Source organism: Lagopus leucura, unplaced genomic scaffold, assembly GCF_019238085.1.
Source record: "Lagopus leucura isolate 7727_CA_CO unplaced genomic scaffold, USGS_WTPT01 205-8_obj-0_obj, whole genome shotgun sequence".
Classification (NCBI taxonomy): domain Eukaryota; kingdom Metazoa; phylum Chordata; class Aves; order Galliformes; family Phasianidae; genus Lagopus; species Lagopus leucura.
The window spans coordinates 1-13,412 of NW_024963055.1; the positions used below are offsets into that span (position 1 = coordinate 1).

The 13,412-nt window shown below is 61.9% G+C and overlaps 3 protein-coding genes across 4 annotated transcripts; 1 reads left to right on the plus strand and 2 right to left on the minus strand.

Annotated features, from left to right (window-relative positions):
• Positions 1-179: 179 nt before the first annotated feature.
• Positions 180-5,834, minus strand: LOC122190951 (Fc receptor-like protein 3; the record flags this gene model as incomplete). Its single annotated transcript, XM_042891107.1, has 9 exons — positions 5,486-5,834; positions 3,593-3,720; positions 3,090-3,110; positions 2,765-2,966; positions 2,312-2,569; positions 1,917-2,201; positions 1,193-1,462; positions 345-662; positions 180-269 (listed from the first exon to the last, which is right to left on the minus strand). Coding segments are annotated over exons 1-9 (1,921 nt in total), but the record flags the coding sequence as incomplete, so codon positions are not given.
• Positions 5,537-7,861, plus strand: SSR2 (signal sequence receptor subunit 2). Its single transcript, XM_042891141.1, has 6 exons — positions 5,537-5,634; positions 5,856-6,010; positions 6,468-6,566; positions 6,913-7,021; positions 7,191-7,268; positions 7,475-7,861. The coding sequence occupies exons 2-6, from the start codon at positions 5,856-5,858 to the stop codon at positions 7,583-7,585; spliced, it is 552 nt and encodes a 183-aa protein (XP_042747075.1). The 5' UTR covers positions 5,537-5,634; the 3' UTR covers positions 7,586-7,861.
• A 735-nt stretch (positions 7,862-8,596) lies between these two features.
• Positions 8,597-12,956, minus strand: CTSS (cathepsin S). 2 transcript variants are annotated; one of them, XM_042891139.1, is made up of 8 exons: positions 12,840-12,956; positions 12,007-12,151; positions 11,809-11,931; positions 10,926-11,069; positions 10,624-10,848; positions 9,841-10,006; positions 9,533-9,635; positions 8,597-9,047 (listed from the first exon to the last, which is right to left on the minus strand). In XM_042891139.1, exons 2-8 carry the CDS (start codon positions 12,130-12,132, stop codon positions 8,948-8,950), a joined length of 987 nt encoding a protein of 328 aa, XP_042747073.1. In that variant the 5' UTR covers positions 12,133-12,151; positions 12,840-12,956; the 3' UTR covers positions 8,597-8,947. The 2 variants fall into 2 exon arrangements, with proteins under 2 accessions (XP_042747073.1, XP_042747074.1); XM_042891140.1 differs by having other exon boundaries at positions 12,915-12,950.
• Positions 12,957-13,412: the final 456 nt, after the last annotated feature.

Here is a 13,412-nt window from a genome sequence, read left to right on the forward strand (position 1 = left end):
CGGGGGTAAGGGACGGAGCCGGAGGGCGCAGGGGGGCTCGGCCGGGTGCTGCGCACACCTGTGCTGCCTCTTGGAGGCTGCTGCGAAGGAAGGGGAGAGGAGGCGGTGAGTGTCCCCGGGGCGGCCCCGTTGTCCCCACGTGCGTCGGACCCCGGCCGCCCCCCGTTTGTGGCTCTCACCGCCGCGCCGCCGCCGCCAGAAGTGCCGTCCGAGCGCAGCAGCGACGGCCAGCAGCACCAGGAGGGACGCGGGGAGCCCTGCAGCCAGGACTGGGGACGGAGAGGGGACGGTGCGGCACGGGCTGGGCCGGCAGAGCCCCGGGGCCGCGTCCCCACGGCCCTCACCTTGCGCCCGCCGCCGTCCCCATCCCTGCCGCGTCACCACCAGGAGAACCTCGGGGCTGCGGGCCCTGAAGACGCGCCGGGTCCCCAGGCTGTTGGCGGCCACGCACTGATAGGTGCCCGCGTGTTGCGGCCCCAGCACCCCAAGGTGCCACGTGGGGCCCCTGCTCAGCTCCTGCCCGTCCCGCAGCCACACGAAGCCCACCGGCCCCGTCCCCGCCCCCACCCTGCAGCTCAGGTTCAGCTCCTCGCCCGCCATCCGCTCCAGCTCTGCTCCCACCTCCGTCCCCAGCACCGCGATGCTGGCGTTGGACACCGGCACTGAGAGGGCATGGGGTCGGACAGAGGGAGGGGAGGGGGTGGGATGGGATGGAGGGGTGGGATGGGATGGGATGAGATGGGATGGGATTGCAGATCCAGGAGGGATTTGGGAGCTGGGGGGGATGTGGGCGTGGATGGGGAGCTGGGGACAGATGGAGGGACTCAGGAGGGATGGAGGACACCGAGAGATGGGATGTGGGTGGAGTGGGGGGTATGGGACAGGGAACGCAGGTGGGGTGGGGATGGGAGCAGTGAGATGTTGGGCACTGGGGCAGGGATGCGGAGCCGGGAATGGATGGAAGCAACCGGAGAGGGATGGGGGGCGCGGGGCACAGAGGGGGGGTTCTGGGATGGGACGTGGGGAATCTGGAAGGAACGGGGCGACTGGGAAGAGACGGGGGGACAGGGGGCACCCGGGGGCGCGAGGAGGGACCGAAGGGTCTGGGCGGAGCCCGGCAGGGCGCGGGGCCGTTGGAAACGGGGACCGGGTGGGAGAGGTGCGGGCAGGGGGCGCAGCGGGCTGAGCTCACGTGTGACGGCGAGGCGCAGCTGCGGGCTGCTGGCCGTGCTGATGCCGTTGCTGGCCGTGCAGTGGTAGCGGTCGTCGTCCTCCAGCTGCGCCATCCGCAGCTCGTAGAGCGGCCCCGAGCCCAGCGCTCCCGTGCGGTTCTGCCGGTGCCAGGAGAAGGAGAGCGGCCCGGAGCCCACGGACACCGCACAGCTCAGCAGCACGCGGTCACCCAACAGAACCTGAGCATCGGGGGGATCGGAGCGCAGGGAAACCCCGGCCACGGGAATCCCTGGGGAGGGGATGGGGGAGAGGGGAGGTTGGTTTGGGTGGGATGGGATGGGATGGGATGGGATGGGATGGGATGGGATGGGATGGGATGGGATGGGGGAGATGGAATTGGAAGGGACCGGGGAGGAGGGGAGCAGAAGAGGGGACATGGTGAGGAGCAGGGCACCAGGGCAGGGATGGAGACCTGGGGTTGGATGGAGGGATCCAGGAGGGATGCAGGATGTGGAAATGATGGGGGACGTGGGGTGCAATGAAGGCCCTGGATTGGAATGCAGGGACTGAGAAAGCAATTGGAGAACTGGAAATAAAAGCTGGGGAGCGGATGGGGAACCTGGGAACGGGTGGAGGGAATCAGGATGGATGTCGGGACCCAGATTGGGATGGGGGGGATCCACGCAGGCCCGGGGGGGAGCTGGGACCCCCTGCTCCCCCTCCCTGCCCCACTGCCCGCTCACTTCTCACAGTGATGGTGATGGGGGCGCTGTGTTTCCGCACGCTGCCCGTCTCTGTCTGCACCTGGCAGCTGTAGGACCCCGAGTGGGATGGCAGCAGCGCCGGCATCTGGTGCTGGGGGGCCGATTGCGGCCCCCCCACCAGCTGCCCATCCTGGTAGAAGAGGTGCTGCAGGGAGACGTGGGGCCGCAGCGCGTTGGCGTGGGTGGAGCAGAGCAGAGTCAGGGCGCTGCCCTCGGGGGGCTCCTGGGGACCCTGCAGGCTCAGCTCCGGCACTGAGAAGAGCTCTGGGAAGGAACAGAGCAGGGGGTGACAGCAGCAGCGCTGCAGGGACCCCCCCCAAACCCCCCCAAACCCACCCCAAATCCACCCCAAACCCACCCCTGCTCGGGCTCACCTTGCACCACGAGGTCAGTTTGGGCAGATACCCGTCTTGTGATGAAGGAATACACGTAGGCTGAGCAGTGATAGCTGCCGCTGTGCTGCTGCTCTGCTGGGGACAGCAGCAGTTCGTCCCCACGTCTGTCCTGCAGCAGCTTCCTGTCATGGAAGAACTTCACCTGGCTGAGCTTTTTGTCTTTCCAGGCGCTGCAGCGCAGGGACAGCGAGTCCCCCTCCATCACTGCCTGTGTTGGCACCTGCAGCACCAGCCAGTCTGTGGGAGAGCGTGAGAGAGGGCGCTGGGATGCACCCAAAGCACCCCCTGCACACCCTGCACCCCCTGCCATGCACTGCTGTGCGTCCACCCCATGCAGACGTCCCCAAAGTGCCATGGCTGCACGCAGGGTGGCAAAGGTTGGGAATCCGAACCTCCCCCCAGCACCCATGGGTGCCGCTGGCTGCCGCTCACCATTAGAGGCTGTCAGGTCAACAGCAGGGCTGAGCTCAGAGCCTCGGGTCCGGCACTGGAAGCTGTATTTCCCTTTGCCACTCAGCTCCACTTGGTGGTGGTTTGATGACGTTTCCTTCCACCGCTGCCCATTCACGTACCAGGTGCTGGAGCTGCTCACGCTGGGCTCCCCGCAGGTCAGCTTCACACTCTGCCCCACGAACTGCGGTGTCCAGGGGGGGTCCATCGTCAGCAGGGGGGGTTGGGAGCCTGCAGGGGGGACGTGGGGACAGCAGCGTGCCGGGGACAGCAGACCGGGGGACAGCGGGGGGGGTCGGGGACTCACCAACGAGGCTGAGAAGCTGAGCTGGGGGAGAGAAGGGGACGGGGATGTGGGAGCTGCTGTCACCGTCACGTCAGCGCAGCGCCCATCCCTGCCCCGTGCTGCCCCCCCCCGCTGCCACTGCAATGGGGTTTGGGGACGCCTTCGTGGCAGCTGGGGGCTCCCAGGGGACGGCGCTGCATCACAGCCGCCCACATCCTGCCATCCCCGGGGCTGCACGCGGCACTGGAAGCCTCTGCCCACCCCCACGGCACCGTTGCCACCGTCCCCTCACTCCCGTGTTCCGTCCCCATGGCCCCGCTGCCGAATCCCCACCTCCCCAACCCCGCATCCCCACCTCCCCATCCCCGCGGTGCTCCTCCCCACCTCCCCATCCCCACAGCTCTGTGCCCACAGCACCCGCTGTCCCCTGGCCGGGTGGAGATGTGGAGCACAACGTGGACAAAGGGACGTGGTGACACAGGACCCCCCCCCCCACAGCACAACGGCCCCCTCCCCACGCTCACCCCACAGCAGCAGCGCTGTGCTCCTCGCCGTCCCCATGCACTCGCACTGAGGTGACAGCAGTGACAGCTTACATGTGATTTGAGGAAAAAGAGGAAGGAAACGGCAAAGTCCCCAAGTTCCCCACTGCCTCTCCCCCCCCCCCCCCCCCCCCCCCCACCGCCCCACACCCAGGGTTATGTGCTGGTGGCAGCGGGGTGGCACGGAGACATGGGGAGGAACTGGGATGGGGGACAGGGAATGGGATGGAGAGAAGGATGGGGATAGGGAAGGGTTGGGGACAGCAGGAATGGGGACATGGGGGTGGGAAGAGAGTTGGAGATGGGAATGAGAATGGGGTGGGAAGTGGGATGGGAACAGGGATGAGGATGGGGAAAAGGGCAGGGATGTAATGGGACAGCGGTGGGGATTGAGACAAGAATGAGGGCAGGGATGGGGATGGGGACAGGAATGGGAACTTGGATGGGGTTGGGGATCGGGGTGGCGATAGGGGAGGGAATTGGCGTGGGGACATGATGAGCATGGAGACATGGGCAGGGATGGGGATCGGGATGGGGATCAGCACAGGGAATGGGATGGAGAGAGGAAGAAGGATGGGGTCAGGAGTAGGGATGGGAACAGAGATGGGGATGGGGACAAAGACAGGGAAGGTGATGGGATGGGACCGGCACAGGGAATGGATGGAGACACGATGGGGACGGCGGTGGGGACACAAGCGGCTCCTCAGGGCTCCTCGCAGCCCTTCCCCCCCTCCAGCCCACGGGCGGCTCTCAGGACCCCGCATTCGTCCCCTCGGCTCCTCCCCAGCACGGCCGCCAGGGGGCGCCACAGCAACCCAGCACTGCAGCGCCCCCTGGCGGCCGGACAACGAGGTGGGCGGGGCTTAAAAGGGCGTGGCTTCGAAGGGGCGTGGCCACGCGAGCGGGAGCTCCATGCGGAGCGGATCGAATGGGTGCTGATGGGCTGGGGGTTGAAGTCCAGGGGTGTCAGGGCTTCGTGCTTTGTGCTGCAATATTTTGCCCTGTCCCCGGCCTGCCCTGCCCCCTCCATCACCGCTGCCCTCCTCCTCCCCATCTCCGTGCCACAGCAGTGCCACCCACGTGCAGCTCTGGAGCGATGCTATCGATGGGGTGGTTGGGCTGGTTGGGCTGCGATTTCCTGTTTCTTCACCACTAAAACGCATTTGAGAAGTGGACAGGGCTGCTGATGTCACCGCCGCCACTTCCATCCTTGTTGCAAGAGCATGGGGATGGCGAGAGGCGCAGAGCTGCTGCTGTGGGGTGAGCGTGGGGTGGGGGCCATTGTGGGATGTGCCCCCGTGCCCCACATCCCTTCTGTCCTGGGGGACACTGGGTGCTGTGGGAGTGGGGCCACGGGGAACAGAACGGTGAGGATGGGGTGGCTGTGCAAGAGGGGCATAGATGGGCGCAAAGGGAAGGGGATGTGGGGACAGCCAGCAAAGGGAGGGGAGGTGGGATGGCGTGATGGGTTTGGGGACACTGAGATGGGTGCTGCGCTGACATAACAGTGACAGCAGCTCCCACGTCCCCGTCCCCTTCTCTCCCCCAGCTCAGCTTCTCAGCCTTGAGAAAGCAAATGGGATCCTGGGCTCCATCAGCAGAGGGGGGGCAGCAGGGCCAGGGAGGCGATCGTCCCTCTGTGCTCTGCTCTCTGAGGTCCCGTCTGCAGCACTGCGTCCAGGGCTGGGGGTTCCCAGACAAGACAGGGAGCTGTGGGAGAGGAGCCAGAGGAGCCGCAGGGCTGAGCAGGGGCTGCAGCAGCTCTCTGCAAAGCCAGGCACACGCGCGCTTCTCAGAGCACTTCCGGGCCACGCGTTGCGGTCTGCAGTGCACTTCCGGTCAATCCGCTCAGAGTTCCGGTGCCTTTGAGCTGACTTCCGTTCTCTCCACGCCGTCTCCGTTTTTTCTCCTGCTGACTTCCGCTTTTTCCCCAGCCGACTTCCGCTGTTCCCCTGCTGACTTCCGCTTTTTCCCCTTTGACTTCCGGTCTCTGGGTGCTGACTCGGCCTTCCTCCGGCGCGGAGGTTGGGCGCTCCGCGGGGCTCGGGGGGCGGCCGGGGGCGGAAGAGGGGGGAGGGGGGCTGGTGCTGCGGCCCCGGGCCTGGTGGCTGGAGCCGGGTGGGTTTTGGGTGTTGGGGGCCGCACGGAGGATCTCCGGGCACCCGGTGCGGGCTGCGAGGCCTCCAGCGCCCGGCCCGGCGAAAAGGCCGCAGTTTGATGCCATTCTGTCTTCCTTTGCCTCCAGATGAAGCTCCTGATTCTTGCTGCGTTTGCCCTCTTTTCTGTGGCCCGCTGTGAGGAGGGCGCCAGGCTGCTGGCCTCCAAGTCTCTGCTCAACAGATACGCAGTGGAGGGCAAAGACCTCACTCTGCAGTACAACATCTACAACGTCGGCTCCAGGTAAGCTTGCTCCGTGCTTCTCATGTTCTGTGTGTGCCTGGAGGACCTGTGAGGATCTCTGGGCTCCATGATGCACTGTTATCCTCCTCCCCCAGCTGGGAGCTCAGCACAGGGCACGAAGGCTGAGTTCCTCCTTCTGGAGCTGTTGTGTCTGCCTGCCATGGAGCAGAAACTCATTTCATCTTGTGATACTTCTCTGCCCGTTCGCACAGAATCTTTCTTTGCTTCGTGAGCATTTCCTTTGCGTCCAGTTCCCTTTTTTGCAGCTTCATTTTGCTCTCCTCTTTCTGCTTGTAACACACCAACCCCCCTTGCTTCTCTTTGTGCCCTTTTTCTTTCATGAATCACTTTCCCCAGCAGCCGAACCTTCCCTGTGGGGCTGCCATCCCTTCATTCAGTGCAGCACCCAGCTGTGACTCGCTTCTTATCCTGTTTTTTCTTTTCTTGTTGCATTCAGTGCTGCTTTAGATGTGGAGCTGTCGGATGATTCCTTCCCCCCGGAGGATTTTGGCATCGTCTCTGGGATGCTCAACGTCAAGTGGGACAGAATTGCTCCGTATCTTTTCACGTTTTGGGTTTATTTTCCCTCCCAATGCTCAGTTTTGCCTCCAGACATCTCATAGTTCTCCCATCCTCCTTCAGTGTCACAGAAATGACACCATGCCAGACCTGGGGGGAGGTGCTGGATGCAAACCTCTCCTCTTGAGGGTGCCTTAAGAAGCAAACAAACCAAACTTGCTTGCAGACAGACCCAAATCAGTTCGTATGGTTGGGGAAAAAGGGGTTGGTTGGGTCAGCTTTGGGTGGGCCTGGGTACCTGTAACTACAGAGAGTCCTTCTACCCAAACCTTCACGTTCTTTCCTTTGGAGTGCCTCTGTTTTCATTAACTTGTGGCCCTCAGGGCAAGCAATGTGTCCCACACGGTGGTTCTGCGGCCTCTCAAAGCTGGATATTTCAACTTCACCTCTGCTACCATCACCTACCTGGCACAGGAGGGAGGGCAGGTCGTGGTGAGTGGCTCGGCTGCGCGTGGGATCTCTCCCCACGCTGAATGGTGGAGCTGCCTTTCCGTGTCCCATGTGCTGGGGGATGCTTCCTGTCCCTGCAGTCTCAAATTCACATGCTTTGCTGTGAGCAGGGAAGGTGGCAGATCCTATTCCTCTGCCTTTGCTTTTTCAGGTTGGTTTCACAAGTGCTCCTGGGCAGGGAGGAATCCTGGCTCAGCGTGAGTTCGACAGGAGGTTCTCCCCTCATTTTGTGAGTATCTGCTGGCTGGGGATTGCAGTTGCTCTGTGCTCAACCCCACACACGGAGTGGGATCGCAGTCAGTCCACATCGGCGGCCCAGAAGGGCATCGCTGAGCAGGAGAGTGGCTTCCATCCCAGCTCAGAGGAGCAGTGCAGGATTTCAGCAGGAGGGAGGGCGATCCCATGGTTGTTTTGACTTGGAATGGTTTCTTCCAGCTGGACTGGGCGGCCTTTGGTGTGATGACTCTGCCCTCCATTGGGATCCCGCTGCTGCTGTGGTACTCGAGCAAGAGAAAATACGACACCCCCAAGACCAAAAAGAACTGAGAGTGGCCCCGTGGGCCCCCCCAGAGCTCAGGAGAGAGCAGACAGAGCAGCACAGAGCAGCACCGAGGTGCAGGGGTGTTCAGATCAGCAGCAGCAGCTCCTGCAGAGGGCTGCATTTCAGCCCTGCTGGTGAGAGGGAGCCCCTGCTGGCGCCGCTCTGCTTTTTCTCACTCTTATTGCAGTGAAGAGTTGCTGGTTTGGTTTTTCTTTGTTGCTCTGGTGAGGGTGGAGGTGTGTGGAGGTACGGAGGATTTTGTAATAAATGCCCTGAAAGAAGCCTGCCTTTCTGTCACTGGGAGCAGCTGAGGGGCGTGCAGATGGGAAAATAAATGCACACATCATTCCGGCAGGAAGAAGAACGGAAGAGGAGAAGCAGTGGAAGCGTGGGGAGCAGAACTGGCTTTGCAGGGTCCGTTCCTTTGCTCCCTGCAGGACTGGTGCTTGGCAGAGCTGCCCAGCAGCCCCAGGTTGTCGTTCCTTGCTTCCCTGCTGTGAGTGAATCCCGCTGCAGCTCCGGGTTGGACGCTGGTTTGTGCTTTTCCTCTGGAGGTGCTGCGGTGTGACGAGGAGCATTGCAGGGGGGCAGGGTGAGGTGGGATGGGGAGCCCTTGGAGATCTCTGGGGCGCGTGGGGAAGCCCCTCATTCACCCAGGAGCAAATGGAGGAGGTCTGGGAGTAGTTTAGAGCGCCCTGGAGTGCGGCAGGGCTACCTGGAAGTGTCTGTTGTGTCCTAAGGTCTGCGTATGCTCTGGGGTACCTGAGAGCACACTGAGGGGTCTCAGAAGCCTCAAAGTCGTCCCAGAACACACAGAGGAGCTTTGAGGGTTCTGTGGGACGCCGTGAAGTCAGCAAAGCACCAACAAGGAAACTCCAGCGCTGCTGCCAAAGGCGACAAGAAGGCAAATCCCAGCAGCGCAGGGACGAGGAGACAGCGGAGCAGGGGGCGCACGGCTGGAGCCCTTCTGGCACACGATGGAGCCTCCAGAGCTCCTCACAGATTCAGAGGATCGCTGAAACTCATCTTTTGTTTTTATTTTCTGAACAAAACCCTGCGATTTCGTAGATACCAGGCAGAGAGAAAATCACGGCCGCGTCAGCGCAGCGATCGGAGAGGAAGGCGCCATCTCCGTTTTAACAACTGTTGCCATTGCAATTTTACTATGGGGAAAAAAGGACAAATCACCTTTTTTTTTTTCTTTTTCTCCTCCGAGAAGCCGGCGGTGGGCGCCTGAAAACCATCCTCTAAAATCCTCCCACCAGCTCCACACAAAGAACTGCACCCCTAGGGACAGAAGCTGATTCTTGCAGGCAGTGATTGACAGAAGCTGGGCCGGAGGCCTCCCCAGGCACGGAGGGCTGCTCCTATATCTGTGGGTACGAGGCGTAGCTGGCGATCCCGCAGTGGTTCGAGTGGTTCCTTGACATGCGGATGTAACCCCCGTCGCCAAAGCGTTCGCCCCAACTTTTGGGAGAGGAAACAGGTTAGAAAAGCGAGATTCCCTTCCCTGCAAAGCGCCTGCTGTCAGCCCCCCGTGCTTCCCAGGTCTCTGCCACGGCTTTTTGCAGGCGGCGATGAAACCGTTCTGTGCTTTCATCAACCTCTGCACGGCATTTTGAACTCGATTCTTTTTCATAAGGGGAATTTGGGGGGTGTGAAGTGTCCTAAAGGCATTTTGAGTCCCTTCCCGCTGCCGGAAGGACGTTGGGTTGTGACAGAGCCGAGCGCCAACCATGGGGAGCGACACAAGGACCGAAATCGACCTTGTCCCACAGCGGCAGCCCCACTGCGCTCTGCGTCCAGCTGCTCTGTATGAGCACAGCGCGCTCGTGTCGGGGTTGGACTCAATGACCTTTAAGGTTTTCTCCAACCTGAGCGATTCTATGACCATCAGACGTTGTCAGGGCAGTGGATGAGGGCAGCCCACTGCGCACCCGCAGCCCCTTCACCTGTTTTTCACCAGCCAGAAGTCCTTCTCGTTGAGGGCGCCGTACCCAACCACCAGCACGCCATGGTTCACCTCCTGTGTGCAGCGCGGGTCGTCGTAAACCCCTGCAAAGCAGCAGAGCTCGGAGGGAGCGGAGCCCCCCAGGTGCAGCGGGACCAACGCTGAGCAACGCCTCCGTCTGAGCCCTGCGCCCCCATTTTTGCCCAATTCAGCCCAGATTTCAGCTCCGTCAGCTTTACACTGAGATACAGAAGACAAAGGCGTGACCGCGGATCTGCATGGCCCCAGGTAAAGGGGAAAGGGTCGTACCTGACTGGTACAGGAAGAAGGTGGGCTGTGCTGCATCGATGGCGACGGAGATGGGCCCAATGTTGGCAACAGCATCTTTTAGGGCATCTTCATCAGCGTAGGGCAGCTCCACGTACTTGGAGCACGTGGCAGCGCGCGAGGAAACGTTGTACTGGCACGTCCCATTCTGGTGGGAACAAGAGGAAGGTGTGGAAACCACCAGGAGACCTCGAAGCCTTCAGGTGCTTCAGCCCTTCCACCCTGCACCACCACCCCGTGCTTTGCTTCTCTTTGACACCATTTTTCTGTGCACAGAGTTACGGAGTAGACGGATGAATCACAGAAACCATGGGATCACAGCACGGGAAGGGACCGCAAAGATGTAGAGCCGCAGAACCACGGGATGGTTTGGTTCAGAGAGACCTTGGAGTCGGGATTTTAGAGTGTTTGGGTTGGAAGGGATCTCGAAGGTCACGGAACCCTGGAATCCCAGCAGTTTGGGTTGGAAGGGACCTCAGGGATCACAGAACCGTGGGGTTCTGGAACGGCTGCGGTGGAAGGGACACAGAGCAGCTTCCCTCTGACCTCCTTCCAGCACCGTGTTTTGAGGCCACTGAGTCACTCCGGGTCATTCCGGGTTTTGTCTTTTGACATCCAGACTCTCGGCACTGGGGCGTTAATTTGCTGGTGGCTCAGCAGTGTGACGCAGCACGGGGACAGCATTGCGACGGGCGACATCAGAAATGTCCTTCGCTGGAGGAATCGCCACCTTGGCTCTGCTTTCTGTTGAGGAGAGCCGCCTACCTGAGCCGTGTAGGGGTAGGATTCCTCCGAGTCGATGCCGCCGTTGTCTATGATGTACTGGAAGGCGTTGGTCATGAAGCCCCCGCTGCAGCCCTTGTTGCCGTACATCGTGGAGCAATCCACCAGGTTCTGGGTGCTCAGCGACACCAACTTCCCCGTTTTCAGCTTCACCTGAGCCTCGAGGGCTCCCACGGCACTGAACGCCCAGCACGCCCCGCAGGCGCCCTGCAAGAACCCGCGTTGGTGCTCAGCGCTGCCTTCGGGCCCACGGGACGGGAAGGGATGGGGAGAGAACTTCCCACCTGGTTCTTCACCTCTGTGACGCAGCCCTTCTCCCTCCAGTCCACGGCATCCGGGGCGCCGCCGCGTCGGTGGTACCTGGAGGTCCTGCTGTGCCCAGAGGGGACGCGGAGCCCCGTGAGGAGCGCAGCCACCTCCTCGCTGGTCTGGGAGGAGAAGCAGCAAGTCGTGACGTCCCTCCCTCTGTCACGACTCACACAGAGCGCGCGGGGGCTGAGCTTCCCTCGAGATGCGGAAGTTCGGGGTTTGGGGGGAGACCTGTGGCTTTTTCTTTAAACGGATACGTGGGTGTTTAAGTCCCAACCATTCACTGGAATGGGCAAGAAATAGAAAGCATGGAGCTGGGCTCCAGCAGCTCTGTGTCTCACGGAAACACCCCGCAGCCCCGGGGAATGGAGAGGGGACAATTTGCGCACGTCACGGCCGGGACCGGGGCCACGCACCACAAACACTGCAGTAAGAGGGAGATTTCCTCACACCCTGTTGCCTCACAGGGCAGTGTGGCATGGCGAGGCCATGGGAGGCCGCGAGGAGAGGAGGGGATGAATCACAGAGTCAGCGAGGTTGGAAAAGACCTCCAAGATCATCAAATCCAACCGTCAACACACGGCCGCCGCCAGCCCCGCTCACAGAGCCGTGGATTCGTTAAGGTTGGAGAGGAGCCCCAAGGCCACCATCCAACCCCAATCCACCCCCTGCTGCCGCTCGCAGAACCATCAAGGCTGGAAATGACCTCAAGATCTCCAAACCCAACCCAGCCCCACCATCCACGTCCCCCGGCGCCGCGTCTCCGTGCTCCTCGCACCCCTCCAGAGGTGGTGACCCCCCCTGCACAGACAGCCCTTCCCATTAAGGCTCTCCCTGCCACCCCACGGCGCCCCTCACCATGTCCCCCATGTGGTTCATGCCCAGCTGGTAGGAGTGCAGCCCCAAGGAGTGCTCCAGGTTGTGCAGCGTCACCAGGCGCAGGTTCTTCTCCCACGTTGCGCGGCGCTGCCCTTCCTCAATCTGAAACCAAACCCCACCCCACACATCAACCCCTGGGGCAGCCGCTGCGCCCCCACGGCCGACCTCCCCCCATACCTGATGGCGGTACGCCTTCCCATGGGCTTTCTTCCAGAGCTGCCAGTGCTGATCCAGCGTAGGGTCTGGGTGCCCCATCGCGGCCAGCAGAGCGAGGAGGGCAGCGATGCAGCGCAGCAGCTCCATGTTGTACAGCAGAGTGGGGCTGCGTGTGAGCAGTGAGTGTGAGTGTGAGTGTGAGTGTGAGCACTGCGTGTGAGTGTGAGTGTGAGTGTGAGCACTGCGTGTGAATGTGAGTGTGAGTGTGAGCACTGCGTGACAGAGCCGGTTTGGTGAGGGAGGAGCGGGTCGGGGTGTCATCACAGCGTGATGCCGACTGCCCCGTCCTGACCACAGCACCGCAGCTCTGGGATGGACTCAAAGAGCCCTCGGGGGGAGGTTGGTCGGGTGTCACACAGACGGCGACACATCTGGGTGCAGAAAGGTGTCTGGACACACAGACAGCCAGACACGGGGGCACGGCTGGACAGAGGGACACAGCCAGACATGGAGATGCATCCAGGCACAGGGATGTATTTGGACACACGGACACATCGGACACACGGACACATCGGACACACGGACACAACAACCTCTGAGCACCGCCCTCCTTCCCTCCCCACGCCGCTCCCTGCGCCCCATGGCCGCTCACTCAAACCTGTGATTTTCCAGCACCTCCCCCCCAAAAAAAAGAAGAAAAAAAAAGGCAAAGCCATGAGAGCCCCGTTGCCCCCCATCCCCCAGGAGGGGCTGCTGCCCCCCCATGGATCCAGGCAGGAGGGGCTGCACCCCACGCTTTCACTTCCCCATCAAGCAGCTCCCAGAGCTCCGCACCGCAGATGCGACGCACGAACCTCAGCAGGACCCAATGGTGGTGGGGGGCGCAGCCACGTCCGGGGGGCACCTGGGGGTCCCCGCTGTCCCCTCACCTCACACCCAGCGCCCGCAGCGCAGCGAATCACGTGAGCCCAGAAATGAGGAAACGCTTTGATTTCATTTTCGCTTTGCTGAGCCCGACCCGCCGGCTCCCATTGGCGGAGCGCAGCCATCGCTCCTCACCAAATCACCTCTCGCCACCACGAGACCCAAACGAGCGCACGGCAAAAATCACTTTTTCTGCTCGACTTGACCAAAAATCGCTGCTTTTTCACTTGCTTTGACCAAAGGGCCGTACAAAAAAATCACCTTTTTTTGCTCGCTTTGACCAAAGTCGGCCGTTTCTCCTTGCTTGACCGAAATCACCGTTTTTCACCCCAACAGAGCGAGGCGGCCCGCAAAGAACGCGTTCTGTGTCGATAAGGGGAGCAGGAGGGGACATTTGGGGGGAGACAACCCCCTGCCCCCCGCTCATCCACCACCACCCCGACCCCCCCCCCCCCAACGCCCCCCCCCCCCCCCCCCCCCCCCCATAACGCAGAGATTCTCCA